This window comes from Girardinichthys multiradiatus, chromosome 4 (assembly GCF_021462225.1).
Source record: "Girardinichthys multiradiatus isolate DD_20200921_A chromosome 4, DD_fGirMul_XY1, whole genome shotgun sequence".
NCBI classification, from domain to species: domain Eukaryota; kingdom Metazoa; phylum Chordata; class Actinopteri; order Cyprinodontiformes; family Goodeidae; genus Girardinichthys; species Girardinichthys multiradiatus.
In genome coordinates this window covers 29,222,751-29,248,261 of record NC_061797.1, presented here as the reverse complement: position 1 = coordinate 29,248,261, position 25,511 = coordinate 29,222,751, and the positions used below count along the sequence as shown (strand labels likewise).

The 25,511-nt window shown below is 40.6% G+C and overlaps 1 protein-coding gene across 1 annotated transcript; it reads right to left on the bottom strand.

Annotated features, from left to right (window-relative positions):
• Positions 1 to 292: 292 nt before the first annotated feature.
• On the bottom strand, positions 293 to 25,375 carry LOC124867506 (DNA-binding protein RFX7-like). Its single transcript, XM_047363979.1, has 9 exons — positions 24,656 to 25,375; positions 21,742 to 21,775; positions 16,874 to 16,959; positions 16,562 to 16,684; positions 14,547 to 14,663; positions 11,377 to 11,461; positions 11,073 to 11,280; positions 10,554 to 10,834; positions 293 to 7,560 (listed from the first exon to the last, which is right to left on the bottom strand). The coding sequence occupies exons 1-9, from the start codon at positions 24,850 to 24,852 to the stop codon at positions 4,462 to 4,464; spliced, it is 4,230 nt and encodes a 1,409-aa protein (XP_047219935.1). The 5' UTR covers positions 24,853 to 25,375; the 3' UTR covers positions 293 to 4,461.
• Between the last annotated feature and the right edge of the window lie 136 nt (positions 25,376 to 25,511).

Here is a 25,511-nt window from a genome sequence, read left to right as displayed (position 1 = left end):
GTTTTCTGAAATGTTCGCTTTCTGAAATGTAAATGTTTTCTGAAATGTTAGTTTGTCTTCTCAAATGTTAATTTGTCTTCTAAAATGTTAATTTCTTTTCTGAAATGTTAATTTGTCTCAAGCTTTGTAAAACAGTTTTTTGTAATGTTGGTTTGCACCTCTTGGCCACCATACAAAAACGTCTAATTCTAGTGTAATATCTCAAAGATGATAACAATGAGGCAAACTTTGTGCTCCAATATCTGCTGCATTTTCTTCCTTCACATAAATATAAAAACCCTGGAGTCTTCAGTTTCGTACTTAAAAATGTTTATTAGTTTTAAAAAGTGTTTTTAAAAAAAATGCATCAACAAGCACTTCCTCTTATAAAAGTAATGTCTAAAATGCAAAAACAAGTCACAGCTAAATAATTACGGTGGAGGGAAGCTCTGCAGCTTGGCACCACTTACAAGAGGAAGGGTAAAGACTTAAACATTAGTGCTAATGAACACGCAGTTAAACAACATAAAACTGGGGGGGGGGGGGGGGGGGGGGAATCACACAACAAATATAAAGCTTGCTTTTTAGCAGTTAAATATAATCAGCAAGGTTCAAATCACTGCATTTTTAATGTATCCAGACATTAATCCTTTAAGCAGATAATCATTACACATAGTGCCACTTCCACAGAAACAAGTGCAAATGTTTTCTGGCGCTCCAAATAGCTCTGAATCTAAAGAGCCATCTAAAAGGAAATTAAATAGAACAACAAGAGATGTACTGCATTGTGGTAGTATATGTTGACAATATAAAACACCAGCTGTATAACTGATGCAACATTACATGTCTTAGTTTTCCTGTACAAACAACACAAAGTAAATAAATAGCAGTAAAACAACCAGAACAAACCAAACTTCCAGTCTGTACAAAAGTACAGCAGTACAGTCAGATCAGAATATCACCAGTACAATACAAACAGTAGATCAAAAAGTCCCCTCTAGGATCTTTTGTCCTATGTAAATCCTGTACCTGCTGTTTAAACAAAAGCATCAAAGGTAGTAAACAAAGATACTTTCCCAACATTAAATTTTACCCAGCTAAAATTTAGAGACAAACGTCTGTCCAGTGCTGTAAACGTCACAAGATTTCCACTTCTCACCGTATCTTCAAAGTGCAGTTGCATGCCTTTTAGCTGTTATCACACAGCACTATATAACATTACTCTCATGATCACAGTACATGTTGCTGGAGAAGACATCTTTGGCATGGACATAAGGCTCAGGAACCAGAAACCCCACAGGTGCCTCTTTTGAATCAACAGAACCTGTTTAGTGTGAAAGTTGACTTCCACATTTAGGAGACTCCTTTGGACTGGGAGTAATGCTTTAACCCCTCCGCAGCCCAAACACAGTGATTATTTTTATTGTAAAGCAGAACAGATTGTCAGCGCTGTAACAACAGGTTTATTACACAGCCCAGCCAATAAAATATAAGCACTACCTTTAGGTTTTGTTAGGAAAAGAATTAATTCTAGGAAAATTTATTATAGAGGATTAAAACATGAAAATTCGTCCAGAGTTGCTAAAGGTTTTATCTCTAAGAGCTTGTATTAAGTTTTCTTCCCAAGACTCTCAGCGCTGATAACGTTTGGATTCCCTGAAGCACTGTTTAACTGTTACAGCCCATTTATTCCTCATCTTACATGCTTTCAGCAAACAGAAGGTCCTCGTAGCGTAAACTGGGATTTGACAATATCTTACAGCCAAAACACAGCAGAGATTTTATAGTGGGTGGCTCGATTTTTTTATTAAAATCCAGGTAACTAGTTTTGGGCAAGCAGTGGGTTACAATAAATAACTAAAGCACAGTTGTCAAAATTCACAAGTAAATAATACATGAAAGAGCTGAGAATCGCTTTTTATGTTCACTTTATAGTACAGTGCAAGAACTACCCATTCGATGGGCTTTGTTAGTAAAGCTGGTTTTATTATAAATATTTTCTTTTATTCAAGCGTGGATTAGTGGTCGAACCCTTGTAGATAGAAAAGGACCCTGCACAGTTGCTGGTACGGCATAATAATGACTGTTTCCTGCAGTTCATATTTAAAGCTACTTTTGCCGATATTGCAGTTAAGTGGTCCTCCCGTCTTTGATTTGTATCTCATAACATCTTTTTGACTGAGATAACATAAAAGATGTAGTGCTATGGGATTTATTTCTTCATAAGAAGAAAAAAAGCCCTAAAGAAGATCAGTGTTTATTATTTTAATAAAAAACAAACATTGAAACTGTTTAAATATCGTTGAGGTTCTGTCACTAACTTACACAGTGCCAAACACATTTAATGGGCCCCCTTGGAAAAATGTGAAAAACGCTTTGGAATAAATTCATGTTGTATTGTAGTAGTATAATCTCTTATAGATTTTTTTTTTTTTTTATCAGAGTTGAGAAATAATTGTACTTAACTGAATAAATAGCAGCAGTTATTGGTATCCCTTGCTGTTCAAATCCCCTTCTGTTAGAAGTACATTAGTTCTTCTACAAGAGGTCTTTAACCCATCATCTTTGTACAATCTCTGTGTTGTCCAGAGTCATGGGTCCTCTCTTCTGCTCAGTCCACAGGTGTTTTAGGTCTCTTTATTGAAGATGTAAGGCAGTTGATTATGTGACTGCACTACCTGTTCTGTGTGGATTTAACCACATGTTCTGAATCGTTACGCTTCTGAAAGACCTAATGATGATGCATTTTTAGTTTCTAGTAGGGTCCATCTGATTTTACTTTCAAATGTCCCAGTATTTTAAAGAGTTTATGATGCTACGCACTCTAAAAAAGCTGGCATTTGGAAGCGAAACTGGCCCACAGCCTAACAGATCCTCCACCCTACTTAACAGTGGCTGCATATTTGCCCTTTTGTTTGTTGCAGGAAAACAGCGTTTTAGTCGCATCGGACCAAAGCGCAGTAGCTTTTAGGAAACTCCATGTGTTTAGGTTTGGGACCTTTATGTAAAGTATAAATAAGTAAATAGTAAATATCAATAAAGTATAAATTAAAAAAGGCTTTAGTTACATTTATTTCAAAGAATTTCAGGGGTACCAATAATTGCGGCAGTGGTGATTTTGTATAAAGTAATTATTTCTAAACACTGGATTTTCTTTCTTCTTTAAAAGTACTCAAACGCACAATTTCTTGCTGCAAGAATTAAAGACAAATTTATTTTGAGCCTATTCACACATCTTTACCAGGAGTGACAATAAATGTGGTGGCCGGAAATATTTTTGTATAAGATTTTATAAATAACTAGAGCATTACTTTAAATGTATTCACTTATAAAAACACACATATTATGAGTCCCGAGAATATATTTATTAGATTTATTGATTTGGATTAAAATGTCAAATGTGTGTACGCTAGGGGTGTCCAAAGTGCAGCCCAGGGACCATTTGTGGACCTCTGAAGGAGTTTCACAATTCTAGGATTGAGCAACTCTGACCTGCAAGCACAGGCAGGTGATTTAGATGGATAATTTTTACCTTTTAGGACAACACACAAATGAGACCTAAGGATAAAAAAAATTAAGGTTCAACACAGTCACTTACCAGGTTTCTGTAGTCAATAGAACCACAAACATACATCCTTTACTCAGAAGCAGACTTGTAAGAAGATTATTGAGCCAAAAAATTTGAAAACCTGACCCTTTTTATGTTTTGGATCAACAAAAATCTGACTACTTTTTTTGTTTGAATAAAATCTGCATGTTTGAGCAGATAAAAAGAAACGATGTCAAAAGAAATCAGTCAGTCAGTCATTTTGTACCACTTATTCCATAGTGGGTCACGAGGCAGCTGGTGCTTATCTCCAGCAGTCTATGGGCGAGAGGCGGGGTACACCCTGGACAGGTCGCCAGTCCATCACAGGGCCAAAAGAAATCAATTTTTGCATTTTTATTTAAAACATTATTTTTTGTGGCCTGCAAGTGCTTTCAACTTGATTTTTGGCCCTATTGGAAAAGGTTTTGGACACCACACGTGTACAAACTTACACAACCTAAGGTTAGTTTTTGTTAATATCCAAGTAAACTGATGAGTTTTATTCCTTCCTACAAGTCTATGACACACAGATCTCTGTTATTTTATATTAATAGTTGACCACAGAATACATATTTTAATATTGATGCAGCTTTTAAATGGTAAATACCATGATGCAACTGTTATTTAGAGAAATATAAAACAGTGAGTTTAGGCTGATGTTTCTTTTTTTTGCTCTGTCTACTGTCTGCAGAAGGTGAATTTTTTATGCAATTAAAGGGAAATGACCAGCATTTTTCTCAGTGTTGCAGCATTAGGTCAGTTCAGCCTGGCACTTAAACTGGACAAACCTCCAGTATGTCCTGATTAGTACATTAGAGTTATGGTGTAAATACCTAATAAATGCATTAAAACACCTAGCTACAACAGTTTAATATGAAATAAAGTATCAGTTTTCAGCCCATCAGCCCAACAGTTGGGTGATCTTTGCTTTCCAACCAGTCCAGCCCGCCAGAATGTGGCGTCTCGCTGATTTGCTGAAACAGCTGGTCATTCAGCTCCTCTGCTGCAGAGCTGTGGAACCTGCTTTGCTGCTGGCTGGGGTCAAACAGCAGGTTTGTGTCCAGCGCGTTCAGATCATTGATGCTGCCTGAGAGCTCTGATGTCATTCTGATTTCACAGGGAAAATCTGCCCCGCCTGTGGTAAGCTCCGACACCTGCTCCATGAGCGGACCTGTCAGGAGGTGCTGCTGTGTGCTCCTGAAGTCTAAATGCTGCTGTCGCTGCAGCTCTTGCTGCTGCTGTGAGCTCAAACCAACCATTACAGACTGAGCCTGCTGGTGGTGGTGCTCTGCAGAGGCTGGCTGAGTTTGGTTGATGCCTGCTGAGAGACTAATTTGTTCATTAACAGTGTTTTCTATGAGGTAACCTGACTGCTGTGAGCTACAGGAGCTGGTGGAGTCAGATGCCATCAGGCTAAGGTGGTTATCACTGCAGGGGTGGCTTGACTTGGACTCCAGCATCTGGGTCAGGTTCATCCGTGCAGTGTAGGTGGAGGGTACGTTATGGATGCCTAAACCTCGCAGAGTGTCATCGTGGTCCCCTTCCAGCTTGCTCAGAAGTATGTTGCTGATGTTACTGCATTGCTGCACTTCGGTTTGCATCATAATGTTGAGTGGCACAGAGCGGCTCCTCTGGGCCATGCTGCTGACCCCCAGGTTTGCCTCACTGTTGGCGAAGATGTTTAACACCTCGGGCGTTACAGGAGAATTAAAGGGAGACACCACAGAGCAGGGTACGTTGGGAAGAGCATTACTTCCTATGCTCAAACTGAGATTCCTCTGATGCACGGCTGGGCTCACGCTGCGACATCGAAACATCGCAGCAGACGTGCTGGCGGTTTTGTTATCCAGAGGGGCTGGCACAGCGAAACCCTCCTGCCTGCTCATGTTGGCGACCTGCTGCTGCACTGGGGAAATGGGAGTCAGGCGGCCACAGTGGCTGTCATGGTGGCGTGCATGCGGGATGGCAAAGGCGTGGGGCTTCTGAAAAGGCTCGTTTGTCAGGCCTCTGTAGCCAGTGAGGATTCCCATCTCACTGTTTGATTTGTTAGAGCTGTTGCCACTGCTGCTGCTGCTGTAGCTGTTATTCATCCACTCCAGCCTGGCCTTGTCAGGGTGGGTGGCCATGGGCCTCTGCATGGGCTTGACGGGACTACTGGAGATGGGGCCGCTGTCGTGGAAACACGTCATGCTGGAGTTGATAGGTGTGAACGCGAACGGGTTCCTGCACTCCACCGGACTGGGAGGGACGGTGCTGCTGCAGTTAGAGTGTGGAGTCCCAATCGGAGTGTGTCGGCTGCTGCCCAGAGCGCTGTCCACTGGGGTGGTGGAGGCGATCCGGGAGCAGGGGCTGTCTCCTGTCAGGTTCTGTGCTCCACCTATCATCTCTGAAGTGGGTGTGGGGGTATGGATGAGGTTGCCACTGTTGTTTTGGGCTTGATAAAAACCCCTCATGGTTTGGTTGGCTGATGTAATGTTGCTTGGTGTCATGATGGGTTGGCCATGCAGCAAGCCACAGTTTCCGAGCTCCTGCAGGCGTTTCAGTTTCATCTGCTCCTCCATCTGAACCAATTCCTCAACGATGCTGTCCTGGGTCAAATCCTCATCAAAGGAAAAGTAATCCATGTGTTCCTGGATCGGGAGCTGATTAGAGGCTGCTTGACTCACAAACTGGAGGGAGTTTGCAGCAGGACTGGACTGATGAGATCCCTCCAAAACTCCTGCAGCTGAGTTTGAACTCACACCTGCATGATTCTGACAACCAGGATTACCCGGTATGGCATGCATGTTACCCAGAACGTGCCCCCGCTGCTCCTGCATCAATGCGTCACTGACTGGAGTGCTGGTTTCCATAACAGTGGGAGTGTTATTCCTCTGCATTGAGCTATGTGTTTTGGCAACAGAGTTGCACAGAGAGGAAGAGCTTTGTACATGGACCTGAGTGGAGAAGATAGAGCTCATTTTCATTTCTAGCTCCCTCGAGGCTGGTGCACTCTCTGGTCTACCTGAGGTAACCTGGCCTGGGACATAACCAGTGCCCTCTGCTGGCTGCTGGGGCATGAAAGCCCTTTTAACTGGGGAGAGGTCTGGGCTGAGACCTGAGCGTTTCCTGAAGCTCTTTGTTGAAAAGAAAGCTTCTTCTGCTTGGATGCCTTCACCACAAGATGATACTCTGCTGGTGTTTACTAAAGAAAGAGTGCTGGTGTTCATATAAGGAGAAATTAGCTGCAAAGTGCTGGCTTTATTAAAACCATTACTCCTACTTTTGACTGCAGTGTTATCGCCTAATGAGGAGTTTCTACTGCATCTAGTGGCCAATGTTTCCTCCAGACCCAGGAAGCCTTTCGTCTGAGGTATAGGCACACTAGCAGCTCTCTGTACAGCACCTCCAGCTCTGTTTGATATCCCCTCCTGGGTCAAAACTTGACTGCTGGGATTTTGCATTTGGCTGTTCATATGTATTGCTTCAACTTCCATTTCCACATCCATGCTCTGAGTGTCGACGCTCTGCCTTGGCTCGGTTATTGTGGCCAGAATGGGCACAGTAGAAGCACTGCGTATGCTCTGGTTGGAGTTGATGTCTACACCGGCTGCAGAAGCAACACCCGCAGATGCCGGCCGCAACATGGTGTTTGTGAGCGACGTAGTCTCCCTGCTGTTAGGAGCCAGTGATATGGCTGTCATCTTGACCAAATTGACAGGGCTGACTTGACATGTAGTCATCACTGTCTTAATGGGGCTGTTGGCGATTATCATGGTGGAGGGTGAGCGCATGGTGACGCCAGAGGTGGCAGTAGGCTTGGGCAGGATTTGAGCGTAGCGCTGCCGAACCGGGCGCTCTCCCGCTGGGCTGGTTAGATTACTCTGGGCAGCTTTGGGGCTCTGTTTCACTACCTGAACTTGCTGGGACACCATCTGGAAGTTAATTGGCAAAACTTTGCTCTCTACTGTTCCTGTAGGAGTCGTTGACATCAGCTGCCCACTCTTCTGCACCTAAACACAAAAAACAATAATAAAAACATAATTTACATCTTTTTAAATATCTTCCAATGTGCTCATTCATTCATTCATATACAGAACCATGGAAACATATTTATGTCCCTTGAACGTTTTCAGTTTCTCATGGTACAACCCCAAACTGTAATATATTTTTCTGGATTTTATGTGACAGACCAGCACAAGTTAGTGCATAACTATTAAGTGGACGTAAAAAGATACATGGTATTCAAAGGTTTTTCAAATAAAAATCTGAGAAGTGTGTCATGAATACGTATTAAGCCGCTTTCAATATAACTCTGGAGCTGCAGAGATCCACAACTCAGGTTGGAGAATCTGCTGCTGATGGGAAACCTATTTGTCGTGCACTCCACAAATCTGGCCTTAACGGAAGAGATGCAAGAAGGAAGGCGTTGTTTAAGGAAGCCATAAAAGTTCTGTTTAGAGTTAGGGGTAACTACCGGGCAATTCTGAAAGAAAATCTCAAGGTTGCAATAGACTTGAGATTGTGTCAAAGGTTCACCTTCCAGCAGGACAACGGCCCTCAACATGCAGCCAGAGCTACAATAGAATGTTTTAGTTTAATAAAAAAAAAATTTATGTGTTAAAAAGGTCCAGTCAAAGTCCAGATCTAAACTCAATTTAAAATGTGCGGCTAGACACTCTCCATCCAACCTGACTGAGATTGGGCTGTTTGGCAAAGAAGAATGGGCAAAAAGTTCAGTCTCTATCTATATCTAGCTGGGGGTGACCCAAAAAGACTTAAAGCTAATTGCAGCACAAGGTTGTTCAGCTAAGTATTGAGACACTTTTACGATTTTTATTTGCAAACATTTTGAAAATCAAGTATCTTTTTTCTTCCACTTCACCAGTTATGCACTACTTTGTCTTGGTCTAGCACCTAAAATCGCAATAAAATACAGTAAAGCTTTTGGTATTAAAGTAAAAAAAATGTGAAAAAGATAAATATATATACAGGTCCTTCTCAAAAAATTAGCATATTGTGATAAAGTTCATTATTTTCCATAATGTCATGATGAAAATTTAACATTCATATATTTTAGATTCATTGCACACTAACTGAAATATTTCAGGTCTTTTATTGTCTTAATACGGATGATTTTGGCATACAGCTCATGAAAACCCAAAATTCCTATCTCACAAAATTAGCATATCATTAAAAGGGTCTCTAAACGAGCTATGAACCTAATCATCTGAATCAACGAGTTAACTCTAAATACCTGCAAAAGATTCCTGAGGCCTTTAAAACTCCCAGCCTGGTTCATCACTCAAAACCCCAATCATGGGTAAGACTGCCGACCTGACTGCTGTCCAGAAGGCCACTATTGACACCCTCAAGCAAGAGGGTAAGACACAGAAAGACATTTCTGAACAAATAGGCTGTTCCCAGAGTGCTGTATCAAGGCACTTCAGTGGGAAGTCTGTGGGAAGGAAAAAGTGTGACAGAAAACGCTGCACAATGAAAAGAGGTGACCGGACTCTGAGGAAGATTGTGGAGAAGAGCCGATTCCAGACCTTGGGGGACCTGCGAAAACAGTGGACTGAGTCTGGAGTAGAAACATCCAGAGCCACCATGCACAGGTGTGTGCAGGAAATGGGCTACAGGTGCCGCATTCCCCAGGTCAAGCCACTTTTGAACCAGAAACAGCGGCAGAAGTGCCTGACCTGGGCTACAGAGAAGCAGCACTGGACTGTTGCTCAGTGGTCCAAAGTACTTTTTTCGGATGAAAGCAAATTCTGCATGTCATTCGGAAATCAAGGTGCCAGAGTCTGGAGGAAGACTGGGGAGAAGGAAATGCCAAAATGCCAGAAGTCCAGTGTCAAGTACCCACAGTCAGTGATGGTCTGGGGTGCCGTGTCAGCTGCTGGTGTTGGTCCACTGTGTTTTATCAAGGGCAGGGTCAATGCAGCTAGCTATCAGGAGGTTTTGGAGCACTTCGTGCTTCCATCTGCTGAAAAGCTTTATGGAGATGAAGATTTCATTTTTCAGCATGACCTGGCACCTGCTCACAGTGCCAAAACCACTGGTAAATGGTTTACTGACCATGGTATCACTGTGCTCAATTGGCCTGCCAACTCTCCTGACCTGAACCCCATAGAGAATCTGTGGGATATTGTGAAGAGAACGTTGAGAGACTCAAGACCCAACACTCTGGATGAGCTAAAGGCCGCTATCGAAGCATCCTGGGCCTCCATAAGACCTCAGCAGTGCCACAGGCTGATTGCCTCCATGCCACGCTGCATTGAAGCAGTCATTTCTGCAAAATGATTCCCAACCAAGTATTGAGTGCATAACTGTACATGATTATTTGAAGGTTGACGTTTTTTGTATTAAAAACACTTTTCTTTTATTGGTCGGATGAAATATGCTAATTTTGTGAGACAGGAATTTTGGGTTTTCATGAGCTGTATGCCAAAATCATCCGTATTAAGACAATAAAAGACCTGAAATATTTCAGTTAGTGTGCAATGAATCTAAAATATATGAATGTTAAATTTTCATCATTACATTATAGAAAATAATGAACTTTATCACAATATGCTAATTTTTTGAGAAGGACCTGTATGGATAAAAAGGTTGATCAGCACTTTTAGCACAGAACATTCATTAGCAGCTAAAAAATGAACAGTGTGCAATACTGTGCAAGAGTTGTCTCTCGTTTTGTTATATTTTGCTTTGATTGAGCCACACCTGAAAGTCTTTTAAAATAAAGTAGTTATTGAAAATGTGTAATGACATTTACTAAAAGTTATATCAGAATAAAATGTCAATTAGAGGTTTAAAAGAAATGATCATTTTTCATTTAATTAAATGAGCTTTTAGAAGACAACAACTTTGTGATGGAAATCATTATAAATTGTATGCCATGTTACATCTGCTTTTAAAACAATTAAAAAAACATTTTTCTCTCAGTGAGGTTTATGAGACATGTAGAGGCAAATTAAAATTCAAAGTCCTCATTTCCTACCGTGATGGGACTCGGGACAGCCGCGACCACGATGCCTATGGTGGGCTGTGGCGAGGGAGGACTGGGGCTACTGCAAATTACGCTGTCGAGCATCCTTTTAGCCTGTCCTTCTCCCAGTAAAGGAGATTGCATCTTCTGCTCCTGTTGCTTTCTCTGGATCTTCCTCTGCAGCTGCTGCTTTGCATCCACGGATGGCAACGAAAACATTTTCCCCTGAGTCTGGAAAGGCTGAGCCTCGGCTGTGGGTGCAAAGGCTGAGACGGTTGGCTGAGGTTTGACCTCTGGAGACAAACAGTGGGGTTTAAAGATGAACTTCAATGTAGAAGCTGTGACAATAACCTTATTTAAGTGATGTTATATGTTGTTTTACACTACATTTGTGCAAATACTTCCAGATAAAATATGATTTGACAAAACTAATCGAATTCAAAGCAATGCACAAAGGCGCTGTGTGCAGTAACAAGCAGCTACCACTAGGTGCCTCTACCACCTACTTTTAGACAGCTTTAACTTTCTCACCTGACGCTGCACCGGTCATTAAAGTGAGAGCTGCCAAAGACTTGTTGCTGATGTAATGGCTGTCGATTAGAAAGCGGGCCAAGTCTTCCACGGCATCAAACTGGCGTTTCAGCACCTTCTGAGCCCATTCACATACAAGATCACAGGCAGCAAATCGCACCTCCTCCTTGATGCCGCTCACATGGCACGGAGACTCCAGGGCGTCACACTGAAGCGGCACAAAGCAGATGGAGTTATATAGGTAGGCATGGGTGAATAAAGGATTCGCCAGTGGCAAAAAAGGGGAAAATTCTGGTTTGCTTACTCCATCTACTGATTTATGAAGGTCCAGAGTGGGTAAAGATGGCATGTGGACAAACGGTCTCTTTCTTAGTCCACTGTAGCAATATGTAAATCCATGTTAAGGCCAAAATAACAGTTTAAAAATGAAATTATACACGAAACCTTTTGCTGCTACATTTTAAAAAGGATTTAAAGATACAATTTTAAGAATCATTCCCGCAGAATGATGTAGCTACTACCGTGTTTTAACATGGAGGTTATGTGTTCAGGGCGATTTGTTAGTTTTCCTTCACAAACAGCTTTCTCACAGTTGACCAGAAACTTCAAATTTTGTGCCATGCTCTCCATTTGTAGATGATGGATTGAACAGCGCTCAGTGAGATGATCAAAACCAAGGATATTGTTTTCTAACCAAACCGTGCTTCAAACTTCTGGGCCTTATTCCTGACTCTTCTACTGAATTTCTTGGCCTTTAGGATGCCGTTTGTTCCATAATGTTCTTTAAAAAGCCTCTGAGGCCTTCATAGACCATGTGGACTCTGCTCACTAGTCAGGTGAGATTTAAAGGCAGTTGGTTGCACTGGATTTTATTTTAGGGGATCAGAGTAAAGAGGGCTGAATATAAATATACGCCACAGTTTCCAGATTTTCAAAAAAGTATAATTTATCTTTCACTTAACAGTTGTGCACTACTTGATGTTTGTTTATCACATAAACTCCCAATAAAATATACTGAAATTTGTAGCTTAAGTGACAAAATGTGGAGAAATATTAGTTTGCAAGGCACTGTATATTTAGTATTTGTTGTTTTTGATTGGAGAAATGTTGCAGTGTTGGAAGGGGACAGTGTTTTATGTTCCACACTTCTATGGACTGACCAACAGCCTTGTAATCTGATTTAATCATCTCTCCAATGGGATATAGGCTTTCTCTGGGAAAATGATTTGGGTTTGACCTCATGACAGGAGCTTGTCATTTCAGTTGTTTTTTTTAGGTATTCTGTATCTTCAGATCTAGGAAATATCACTTCTTTTTTAAAATCAGCTCCAAAGAACTATTAAGACATTCAAATTGGCACATACAGGGGTTGGACAATGAAACTGAAACACCTGGTTTTATACCACAATAATTTATTAGTATGGTGTAGGGCCTCCTTTTGTGGCCAATACAGCGTCAATTCGTCTTGGGAATGACATATACAAGTCCTGCACAGTGGTCAGAGGGATTTTAAGCCATTCTTCTTGCAGGATAGTGGCCAGGTCACTACGTGATACTGGTGGAGGAAAACGTTTCCTGACTCGCTCCTCCAAAACACCCCAAAGTGGCTCAATAATATTTAGATCTGGTGACTGTGCAGGCCATGGGAGATGTTCAACTTCACTTTCATGTTCATCAAACCAATCTTTCACCAGTCTTGCTGTGTGTATTGGTGCATTGTCATCCTGATACACAGCACCGCCTTCAGGATACAATGTTTGAACCATTGGATGCACATGGTCCTCAAGAATGGTTCGGTAGTCCTTGGCAGTGACGCGCCCATCTAGCACAAGTATTGGGCCAAGGGAATGCCATGATATGGCAGCCCAAACCATCACTGATCCACCCCCATGCTTCACTCTGGGCATGCAACAGTCTGGGTGGTACGCTTCTTTGGGACTTCTCCACACCGTAACTCTCCTGGATGTGGGGAAAACAGTAAAGGTGGACTCATCAGAGAACAATACATGTTTCACATTGTCCACAGCCCAAGATCTGCGCTCCTTGCACCATTGAAACCGACGTTTGTCATTGGCATGAGTGACCAAAGGTTTGGCTATAGCAGCCCGGTCGTGTATATTAACCCTGTGGAGCTCCTGACGGACAGTTCTGGTGGAAACAGGAGAGTTGAGGTGCACATTTAATTCTGCCGTGATTTGGGAAGCCGTGGTTTTATGTTTTTTGGATACAATCCGGGTTAGCACCCGAACATCCCTTTCAGACAGCTTCCTCTTGCGTCCACAGTTAATCCTGTTGGATGTGGTTCGTCCTTCTTGGTGGTATGCTGACATTACCCTGGATACCGTGGCTCTTGATACATCAGAAAGACTTGCTGTCTTGGTCACAGATGCGCCAGCAAGACGTGCACCAACAATTTGTCTTCTTTTGAACTCTGGTATGTCACCCATAATGTTGTGTGCATTTCAATATTTTGAGTAAAACTGTGCTCTTACCCTGTTAATTGAACCTTCACGCTCTGCTCTTACTGGTGCAATGTGCAATCAATGAAGACTGGCTACCAGGCTGGTCCAATTTAGACATGAAACCTCCCACACTAAAATGACAGGTGTTTCAGTTTCATTGTCCAACCCTTGTAGATGTTATTACAGCAAAAAATAAAAAAATAAATAAAAAAGAAATTGATGCAAATAAATAAACCACACTGAGCTGAATTATACTTGCAGGATATTAAAGGAAGAAACCCTCCATATATTTTGCAGGTTTTAGTCAAACACGAAAATTTTTCAGTGTACAGCAGAAATAAGGACTTAATGTACTTGTTGCATGATCACCTTTAGGCGTATGGTGTAGGGACAGCCTTTGGGTTTACTGACGTGCTGTCTAGTAAATGTGAGCGCTAATTAATTTTTATATTTTAGACATTTTACACAATATCCTGCTGTTTTGGAAATGGAAGTCTAATTTCTACAATAATTTTGACTAATTCATTTCATGTCAATAATTTTCAGTTTCACTGCCAAACTACAGATTTTTTTTTTTTTTTTTGTGCTTTTCAACTGTAATGTTCATACAAACCCATTTTTCAGTAGCTTTTAGCTAAAAAGCAGACTCCCTTCAGCTAGCCAACATGTTTTTCTTAACCACTAGATGAAATTGAAGATATATGACCCCACCTTCCTCAGAGATAATGATATTAACCTCAATGAAGGTCATGAACACAAACCAAACAGTGGTTTGACGTCACGAGCTCAACAGGCATGAGTACGCATGAAGGTCAAGATCACAGAGACTCCCCCCCGAGGGTCTCTGTGATATTCTGTTTGTGCCTTTGAGGCAGAAGGGGGGCTTCATTTCATTTCCCGTCTATATTTAGAGAACGTATGAACTGCTGCAGCAGATGGTCTGAGACCAGACACACACACATGCAGACGTGGGCCAGACTGGTACAGTACGGTCCATTCCAGTAAAAGATATTTAGATTTCCCTCTCATGCCAAGACGACGCGCCTTCATGTTCGGGAAGACATTTTTCATCATCTTCCCAAAGTCTGCAGCACTCAGAGGGTGGTAGTTGAGATTGTCACAGAAGCTCCTGAAACACACAAGAATGGAGCAGTTTCATATATAATAAAATTAAAGTATAACAAAATGATTAAATGGCATCTTTGTTCAGCATTTCCGTGTGCAGTACCTTTCAAAAGCATTTACAGCTCTTAAATTTTTCACTTTTTGTCACATGAAAACCACAAACCTCAATGTATTTTGACTAGCATGTGTTTGTGATAGACTGACACAAAGTAGATCATAATTGTAAAGTGGAAGATAATTAAACATGTTTTTTATATTTTTTTTACAAATAAAAGTCTGAAAAGTGTAATTTACATTGATATCTATAAATAAAATGTATGTCAATCAACACACAAATAAACTTATAATGTAATGGTAAAGGAATATTTATGTTAGAATGGCCCAGTCAAAGTCCAGACCTAAATCCAACTAAGAATTTGTGGCAATACCTTGAAATTGATGTTCTATATTCAGAGTCTGAGTTATTTTGCAAAGTATGGGCAAACAAATCAGGCTCTGCATGTACAAAGCTGACTGAGAGGTACCCCGAAACACTTGCAGCTGTAATTGTAGAGAAAGGCGGTTTTACAAAGTATGGACGTGGGAGGGCTTAGTACAGATTTTTGTCACACTTTATAATTTTATTTAAAAAGAAAAATGAAAGCCATTCATCAGTTTCCTTCCACTTCACAAATATGCATTAATTTCTGTAATCTATCACATAAAATCCAAATAAAATAAAATTAAGTTTGTTATTGTAATGTGTCAAATTGTAGAGGTGGATTGGTTTGAGTATGAATAGGGGTGTGAATATTTTTGCAAGGCACGGTTTTACAGTTCAGTGTTTCAGCTTTGTTGCCAAGACATTTATGGGCAACAAAGCTGAAACACTGTATATTTTATGCATGTAGCAGTAGAGTTTATTGTAGGTAAAAAAAAAAAAGCTGCAGAAAAGTAACAGTATATGTATGAGAGGTTGTTTTTGTCAGGATTCCTACACAGTATTCATTTCAAAATTGTCTTCAACGTCCATTTTAAAATATAAAATACTGAACTGGATTATAAATATATGGCAGCCATTTCAAGGAAGGGAGGGATGATAGTAGGAAGGACAGAAGAAAAAAGAAACAAGAAAGGAAGAAAGAAAGGACATGAGAAAATAAGGAAGGAATGGCAATAGGACACAGACAATAGGATAGGGAATAAAGTCTGCAAATGCAGTTTGACAAACTCATATTTTGTTTTCCATACTGACCCAGACCTGGAAAATGCTGAAATCAAATTCCATACTTTTTCAGACTGTGTCGGAACACCTGTCAGCATTATTGCATATCTTTCTTTCAAGATGCATGAATCAATGTGAGACAACTGGCAGGACTATTCAGGACATAGGATGCAAAGTTCCCTAGGAGTGTTTGGTTGATTATTGATTGATCATTAGATGTAATTCCCTTTCATTTAGATAAGCCCTGCAGGCATCAAATAAAAACAAAACATGTTACATGTTCTTTTTTTAGTCGTCGGTCCTGAGGGCGCCAATGTTTCTGGGGGCCGCTGTATTTTTGTTAGATAAAAAAAAGTTATATAAGACTGTCAGAGTTTTCAATGGCTGTCTCAGATTTTCCATTCTAATATTACCAGCACATGCTGCTCTGTGATTCTCATGCCTGCTCCATCTATTTATACTGACACTTTAGCCTGCAGTAATGCAGGGCAGGATGCAGCACAAACACTGTTAGGTGTTTGAACAAAGAAAACTGAAAAAAACAAAAGTGACTGTCTGATAATATTAGAAAAATGTCTCATTTAGTTGCTCTATGTCTTATGAATTTTACACATTGAAAAAGATTTTTTAATCTAAACTTGAGACTAAAATAAGTAGATTTCTGCAGCAAAGTTTCTACTTGTTCTGTCTGTACCTACTTGTACTCATCGTAGACCTCCTGTTTGGGAAGAGAGGTCTCTGGGTATTCCTCCAGATGATCGCGGATCCAGCTGAATGCGTGCATCTGCTGAGTGCGGCTGGATGACAGGGCGCTCTGATCACTGAGAAAAGATCTGGGTCATTGATTCATACACGACGAAGCTACACAGTAACTAACTGATTCAACAACAGGTAAACCTCATCAAAGCCATCAATATTCCGTTGGGTAGTCTATTGTAATTATATACTATAATTATGAATTGTAATTGTGCAAATGTTGTTTATCATGCAGCCCTTTCCAACCTTTTTACCTTTTCTCTACACTGCTGCTGGGACCAGTAGGCAACTTGAGGTAGAGGTAGAGTTTTTCAATGTCTGAAAACTTCTCCACATCTTGCTGTAGACAAAAAACAAAGAGGATATAAGGTAATAGAAGTCATATTTTACCTTCAGGATGATCAGCAGAAACATTATATTGCCAAAAGTACTGGGTCACACCATCAAATCAATGAATTCTGGTGTCACTTCCACAGCTGCAGGTGTATAAAGTTTGATGTGGAGAAGCTTGACAGGCCTGCACAGAATCCTGACCTCAACCTTCTTGGCTGCACTTTGGGTTTTCTCATCTAACCATGAACACACTCCTAAACCTGTTGTTTACAGATGTTTACAGAATAGTTAAAGTTGCTATTGCTGGCAACGATGGGTCCATCAACAAACTGGACCTATAGACTAAGAACAGGATGTCATCAAAGTTCATGTACATGTAAAAGTAGACAGACAAATACTTTTGGCAATATGGTGTAATACCTGCCTGGATGTGATAATAAAGGTGCTTTACGGCAGTCTAATGTGTATAAATATGCACAGCATTTAATTGTATGTTAGATGAGACCACAAATTGACATTCAACATGTATCCTCTACAGGGCTTGCAGAAATTGTTTAATGTGACTTCTTTCAACAATGTTTATTTTGTTTGTTTTTGCAACTCTCCCATACAGGGCATTTTGTGAAATGCATTACTAATAGTTGTACTGCTTGCAGCTCCTCCAGAGTCACCATGGGTCAACCCTAACCTTAACTGCCTTGGCTGCTTCTCTGAATATTGCTATTCTTGCCCAGCCTGTCAGTTGAGGTAAAAGACCATGTTCTGATAGGGTTTTAGTTGCATCATACTTGTTCCATCTTTAGATGATGCCAGATGCTAAAAGGCAGGGATAATGTTTTATCACCTAAGCCTGCTTTAAACTGATCTGACCTGCTGGCTGTGTTCCATGGTCTGGATGAGGTTTGCTCTATAAAGTTCTTTAACAAACCTTTGAGGCCTTCACAGAAAAACTGGATTTATACTGAGATTAAATGACAAACAGAGGGACTATTTATTAATCAGGTGACTCCTAAAGACAATTGGCTGCACTGGATTTCATTTAGAGTCATCAGAGTAAAGATGGTTAAATATATGCACACACCAGATTTTTCAGCTTCTTATTTGTTAAGATTTGAAAACCATTTGTTGTCTTCCTTCCACTTCACAATTAAGCACTGCTGGGTGATGGTCTATCAGATTTCCTCCCATTAAAACAGATCAAAGTTAGTAGCTATAATGTGACAAGACAGAAAAGGATTCAGCAGGATGATTAAGTTTGCAAGGCACTGATATGATGAAATTCAGTACATATTACCCCATACATCAGTATATGAGGCACAGTAACTGACTCACAGTGCAACCCTGTCTGAAGTTGTTCTTCAAAGGCAGATATAAACAGTATAGTGTGAGCTGAGAACACTGTTGAAAGCTCAGCCCTACTCTTTACAAGTGAATTTAGTAACACTGCCCACACTGCCCCCAAGTAGCAACAGATCAGCTTCTTAGAAAAACTTCCTTTTTTCCATCCATCAAGACAAAAAGCCTTATTATTAAAGGAAAAACTGTTTTCGAGTTTAAGAAGTCACATAGCCAGGTAAACACAGATACATATGTGGAGCAAGGAGGTCTTGGGTGTGTGTGTTGTGTGTTAACTTTAGCTTTTTTACCAGTTCCTGGCCTGGTATTTAAGTGCATATTAGTTCATTCCTTCTGTTAGTTTAGTATTTATTTTATCAATAGTTGAAATAAGTCCCAAAAGACAACATTAGGAAGAAAAGCCATGTGGCAAACAGGGCCAACTTGTACATGAAAAAGTCAGATATGAAAAGACAAACACTGCAAATTTAGAAGATAGTAAACAGGAGAAATTACCAGCATTTGTTAACTTAAACGTAAAAAAAGACATTTCAGGATCCATGATGCAACAAAACTTCCACTTGAAACCCACTGTCACACTTAACAATCAAGTTAATAGTGTCTGTGTGTTGGCCCTGTGATGGACTGGTGATCTGTCTGGTGTGTATCTGGTATAGCTTTTGCAGTCTCGGCTTCCCCTGCAAATATGTCTCACTTGGTCGTATTGTTTATATCTTAATAAGAGGTTAAATGTTTCTTAGTCTGAGATTTTACAAGCAGCTGGTTGAGCTCTTCACCGGTCCCTGCTCTGAGGGATTAATGTGCTGTGCATGCAACACACCACACTGTGCACATACTCAGTGCAGTAAGAGGCTGCAGACAAATAGACAGACAGACAGTCTCCTGTGGCCCAGGACAGTCTGCAGGCTGAACCAAAATCTTCTGCTGTTAATATGTCTCCCAGGACAGCTCCAACCATAACACATTCATCCTCTGAACAACTCAGTTTGCCCCTGGCTTAAGGTAAAAATGCATAATGTGGCACTGATGTATACAAGTAAATATGATTACAGGAAGTAATAGGTTGTTTGCAGCTTTCATGCAAGAAAACAAAACTAATTAAGATTGTTGTCACTTCACATATTTTTTGGTTCTATCTTGGTTTCCTTGCTATATTTGCAAAAACAGTCAAGTTTGGGATGATCTAAATCCCAGATAAGAGTTTTGTGGCAAAAGTAACGTGGCCTATGACCTAAACTGGCCTGATGCATATGTCTTAATGCTAATTAATGTTAATGCTGATCATTTTCTTGTTGGTTCCAGAGAATCTAACTGACAGAGTTACTTTATTTTTTTTTATTTCAAAATTCAGTACCTTTCCAGATTTGTCAAAAAGTGACTGCTTGGAGCAACATATTCTGAGAAATTTAGATATTTTCAGTAGGACAACAGGGCAAGGAGATGAGTTTGAAATACAGATATTTTTCCAGTGTATTTTCCAGTCCATTTACACACTTTTCCAGCCCTGGAAATACTTTTCCAGAATTTTCACAACTATATAAGAACCTTGTAAGACACTGCAATGTACAACTTAGAAGTAAAATAAAAATATATACAGTGGAGAGAACAAGTATTTGATACGCTGCCCATTTTGCAGGTTTTCCCACTTGCAAAGCATGTAGAAGTCTTTCATTTTTATCATAGGTAGTCTTCAACTGTGAGTGACGGAATCTAAAACAAAAATCCAGAAAATCACATTTTGTGATTTTAAGTGAATAATTTGCATTTTGTTGCACGACAGAAGTATTTGATCAGAAAAACAAAACTTACTATTTGGTACAGAAACCTTTGTTTGCAATTACATCTATCAGATGTTTCCTGTAGTTCTTGATGAGGTCTGCACACACTGCAGCAGGGATTTTGAACCACTCCATACAGATCTTCTCCAGATCCTTCAGGTTTCAGGGCTCTCACTGGGCAATAGAGACTTTCAGCTCCCTCCAAAGATTTTAGATTGGGTTCGGGTCTGGAGACTGGCCGGGCCACTCCAGGACCTTGAGATGCTTCTTATGGAGCCACTCCTTAGTTGCCCTGGCTGTGTGCTTCGCGTCGATGTCATACTGGAAGACCCAGCCACGACCCATCTGCAATGCCCTAACTGGGGGAAGGAGGTTGTTGGCTAAGATCTCCCAATACATGACCCCATCCATCCTCCCCTCAATACGGTGCAGTCGTCCTGTCCCCTTTGTAGAAAACCTTCCCCAAAGAATGATGTTTCCACCTCCATGCTTCACGGTAGGGATGGTGTTCTTTGGGTTGGACTCATCCTTCTTCCTTCAAACACAGTGATGGGAGTTTACACCAAAAAGCTCTCTTTTTGTCTCATCGGACCCCATGACCTTCTCCATTCCTCCTCTGAATCATTCAGATGGTCTTTGGCAAACTTCAGACGGGCCTGGAAATGCGCTGGCTTGACCAGGAGGACCTTGCGTGTGCTGCAGGATTTTAATCCATGGCGCTGTAGTGTGATACTAATGGTCTTCTTTGAGACTGTGGTCCCAGCTCTCTTCAGGTCATTGACTAGGTCCTGCCGTGTGGTTCTGGGCTGATCCCTCACCTTCCTCATGATCATTGATACCACACAAGGTGAGCCCCAGTCCGAGGGAGATTGACAGTCATCTAGAACTTCTTTCATTTTATTATAATTGCTCCAAAAGCCTTCTCACCAAGCTGCTTGGCTATTTTCCTGTAGCCCATCCCAGCCTTGTGCAGGTCTACTATTTTATCCCTGATGTACTTACACACCTCTCTGGTCTTGGCCATTGTGGAGAGGTTGGAGTTTGTTTGTGTAGACAGGTATCTTTAATACAAATAACCAGTTTAAACAGGTGCAGTTAATACAGGTAATGAGTGGAGAACAGGAGGGCTTCTTAAAGAAGAACTAACAGGCCTGTGAGAGCTGGGATTCTTACTAGTTGTTAGGTGATCAAATACTTATGACATGCAACAAAATGCTAATTAATTACTGAAAAATCACACAATGTGATTTTCTAGATTTTTATTTTAGAGTCCGTCACTCACAGTTGAAGAGTATCTATGATACAAAATTATAGACTTCTACGTGCTTTACAAGTGGGAAAACCTGCAAAATGGGAAGTATCTCAAATACTTGGTCTCCCCACTGTATTACAGAAATAACACTTGATCATTTAGTTGAAACTTCTATCTGAACTAACTTGCAGACTGATTTGAGTTAGACTGAGGAACACATAAAGGGCATGTTGCTCACTATCATTGAGTATAGACTGGGACAGCTGAGGATCAAACCAGCAAACGTCCAACGAAGGAAAACGATCATAGCAAGCTAAACATCGTTATTATTTTTATTTATATTTCCACAAACATTAACAAAAATGGAATTTGTATTTCTTGGATCCAAGACCAGGGTACTCACCAGGATGTTTTCCACTTTTGATTGGACAGATTTGCTGCAAAACACACACAAAGTTGAAATTAGTATGAAGCTGGTGTAATGTGAGATCTTGTTCCTAAACAGTATTTATTTATATAGCACAGGAATGTTTGGTACGACATGACCCTCCCTGCAGCATCTCTCATGTCGTCATTTCCACCGACAGGAACACATGTCGAGTGAAATGAAAGAAAGAGGCAAACAGATGTTCTCTAGGGACAGGAGACGTTCCATCAATCAGGAACCAGAATTTCATTGACAGTCAACGAGTAAAACCTGGCCCGTGTCTGTTTCATTACCAGTAAATGTAATTTCAGGAGAACAATATTTTAAAAAAAATAACTGAACCGATTTCTTGGCATTTTCAGCTATGAAAAAGCCTTTCAGATTAAATGAATTTCAACACCACGTGAAAACCCTTTTTGAAGACTTTATTCACCTAAAGGCATTTAAATGAGCTGCTGCTCTCATCTTCATCCACGGACGAGTCAGGCGAATGTTAACTCTGAGACAGAAGGCTGGCGACGGTTAAAGACTTTTACTTGGCGACGCTGGGCGAGTTACAATCAGAAGACACCCAAAGCTGGGACACGAGCAGTTCACTTTAATTCACTGTTACCAGGGGGCCGAGGATTTCCCGCTGCTGAAAGCCGTCATTAAGCTCTTTGTGAGGTAGAGCTGCCAGGTAAACTGAATGACATCTGATGCAATGTTTAGCAAGGGTTCAGCTGGAGGAATAAATAACTGATGCAACATTTGTAATACATTCTGTGAGGAATGAATGAGAAAAGCAGCAGCAGAGCACCTCAGTAAGTACCATAGAGGTGCTCTGGAAATAAACTTTTTCACTCTTCCAATTTTGAGCAGAAAACATTTACAATTTTTGCAAATGCCATTTATAAACTGGCACCAGTTGATTAATGTGTTTTCGATAAGGTGCTGTGTTTCCTGCAGACGTTTGAACCCTGAACTGTTTCTGGTCACCCATCCCTTAGGCATTTTATGGCTAACTGGTTTCATTCGGAAATAAAAAGGTCAGAGCATGGCCTTGAGTGAAAGCGAGCGCAGACGTATGTCATTGCTGTTTACATATTGCAACAAACCCACATTTCTCTGTATCAGGGTTTACTGAAACTAGGCATTTTAATACAAGCAATTATAAGGAGTTTTAATATTTAAATCAAGCTTAAATCGGTTTTATTTTAATAGATTTAACGTTTCCTTTGTTAAAAGGAGCCAATAGGTATAAGAAAAGTTGGTTAAATTCACCATTGGAGTTCTTATGCCTGCATTATCTTAGATGAAAATCAAACAGTGTATACACAAGAGTTGTCCTCTGCCAGACTTTTTTTTTTCAATTCAGTTCATTTAGGATGAAGCACAGATAAACCTACATTAATAGTAAAATCAATGCCATGTGCAAGTGATTCTCAATAAATTACAATATTAAATGTGAGCATGAGAAAACTTAAATATTACATAAGGTGATTAAAAAATACTTTTTACACAGAAATGTTGTTGTTATGGCCTCCTCAATCAGGGGAAAGACTGCTGAGCTGCCAGATTTCCAGTCATTTACAGGGCAAGTCACAAAGAGTCGTCGTTAAAGAAGCTGTCCGTAAACAGCGTGCTGCAGCCAAGCATATTAATGGAAAGCTGAATGGAAGGAAAAAAGTACTGTAGAGGGCAAGAGGGATAGCTACAGCCTTGACAGGATTGTGAAACAGAGCTGATTCCATACTTTGGGGGAAATTCATAAGGTATGAACCGCAGCTAGAGTCAGTGTTCAAGAGCCACCACACACAGAGTCTGTTCTCTGTTCTAAAATCATCAAGTCTAGAACTAAATCATGGCTTCAAGCGAAGGAACTACTCGAAGCGGTTCATGCCTCGGCTACAACAGATAGCTCCAGCAGAGTCAACAGTCAGACCATGGACCATACGTGTCCTAAAAAAAAACCTCCTGGGGAACCATGGTTTTTAAATGGGGGTTTTACCCACGATTTTTAACCGCAGCAGCAACTTCTTTCTTCTCAATGTCTGACCCAGATAAACAACCAATCATCTATCAGTATTTTGACTTCCCTTCCACACACGATATGTGTAGCATTAGCTTAGAGTGATCTCTTTGGTGCCAAACATGTTGGAAAATCTTATTTTTTCCCTTGATTATCTGGAACACAAATTTTCTGGGAATTTATCTGTCTTGATAGTAATCATTATGCATTTACAATGATGACTATACTACTGACAAACATGAATACAAATAAAAGAAAACATGTTATATTTTTTACTTGTCTTACATTACAAACAGAGGTTGGTAGTAACTAGTTTAGTTACTAAGTTACATTTATTTGAGTAACTTTAAAAATCCATACTGACTCAAACGTACATACTTTATGCTAAAGACTTCTTGGTTGGGCTACAGCTTTTTTGTTCTAATGTAGTTTTCTATCTACTAAGCATGCTGTGCCATTTGGAGGTCAAGTGAATATACTGTATATTTGAGATTTTTTAAATTATATTTTACTTTTTATTAAATACTTTTATACTCTTTCTAAAGTAAGTTTTTTGGATGACATTTTTTTTTTGCCTTTACTTGAGTAAAAATATTTTGAAGTGGTACTACTCCTACTTGAGAACAAATTTGTCTACTCTATTCACCTCTGATTACACCTAAATGCAAAGCTATTGCATTTCCACTTTCACCAAGGCTTTTTAAAAATACTTTTACAGTTGATACTTAAAATTACAATATTTTTTCCAATGTGGTCTTGCTGGTATTATCTCCCCTCCACTTCCCATATGTTGCTCTAAAACATTATAAAACTAAGGATAATAAGTAAAGGTCCAATCCAGCATGGTGCATGCACAAACGCTATAGTTAAACGCCTCACCAGATGGAGTTCTTGATCCTGAGCTGCAGAGCGCTGGCCTCAGCACCCTGCAGCCCAGGGAGCAGGCCGGGTAGACAACCCGCTCCAGGGTCCGGCTGCTGGGGGTGCTCATCGGCCATCGGGGTGCGCCTCGGAACGGGACTGGACTGGAATGGACGGGACTTAAAGGAGACAGGTGTACACGGGTTAGAGGACATGGACCGGGACACGTTGCAAGGAGACAGCAGCGCGCCCTGTTGTTATTGTTGTTGTTTCCACCCAGGGCTCCTCCTTCGACATCTCTCGCTTGTCCGGACACCCGCCGGCTGGGCGGTCAGTCTGGAGCCTGTGCAGCCGAAACAGGGGCGCTGCTGCCGAAGCCTGCGTGATGCGTGGATATAAATAAAAAGCGAGTGCAAGCAGCAGAGCAAGCAGCTGGAAAACAAACTAATCACTCCCTCCGGTGAGCCCTGCTCTGCCCCGCACGTTGTGGGATTTGTCCGCATGTGCACAGAGTAGTAGCGGCTGGGTAGGCGCACGCGCAGTGGCGATCCCAGCATAAAAACAAGCTGAACTGTCAACCTTAGGGCATCTGAATATTTCTTATTTATCTCACATTATCTTGAAATTCTAGAGATGTTCATGCAAATTTATTTTGTTTAAACTATTATCGTTTTCTATTTTACAGTTTCTGATCACTGGGTCTTTTGGGGCACAAAACACCCAATTTTATGGTTTTAACTGCTCTCACTTATACAGTTAATGATCGGAACAAAATGTACCATAATAGCTAAAAAGAAATAAAATGCAAATACATATCCATGTTATTACTCTTTATTACACTTAAATGATTCATTTTTAAAGAGATATGTGGGAT

Coding starts and splice junctions, on each gene's coding strand:
- LOC124867506 (XM_047363979.1), bottom strand. CDS start 24,852: ATGTCCTCTAACCCGTGTACACCTGTCTCCTTTAAGTCCCGTCCATTC. Junction 21,776..24,655: donor AGGATCAAGAACTCCATCTG/GTGAGGCGTTTA, acceptor TGTGTTTTGCAG/CAAATCTGTCCAATCAAAAG. Junction 16,960..21,741: donor CAAAAGTGGAAAACATCCTG/GTGAGTACCCTG, acceptor TTTTGTCTACAG/CAAGATGTGGAGAAGTTTTC.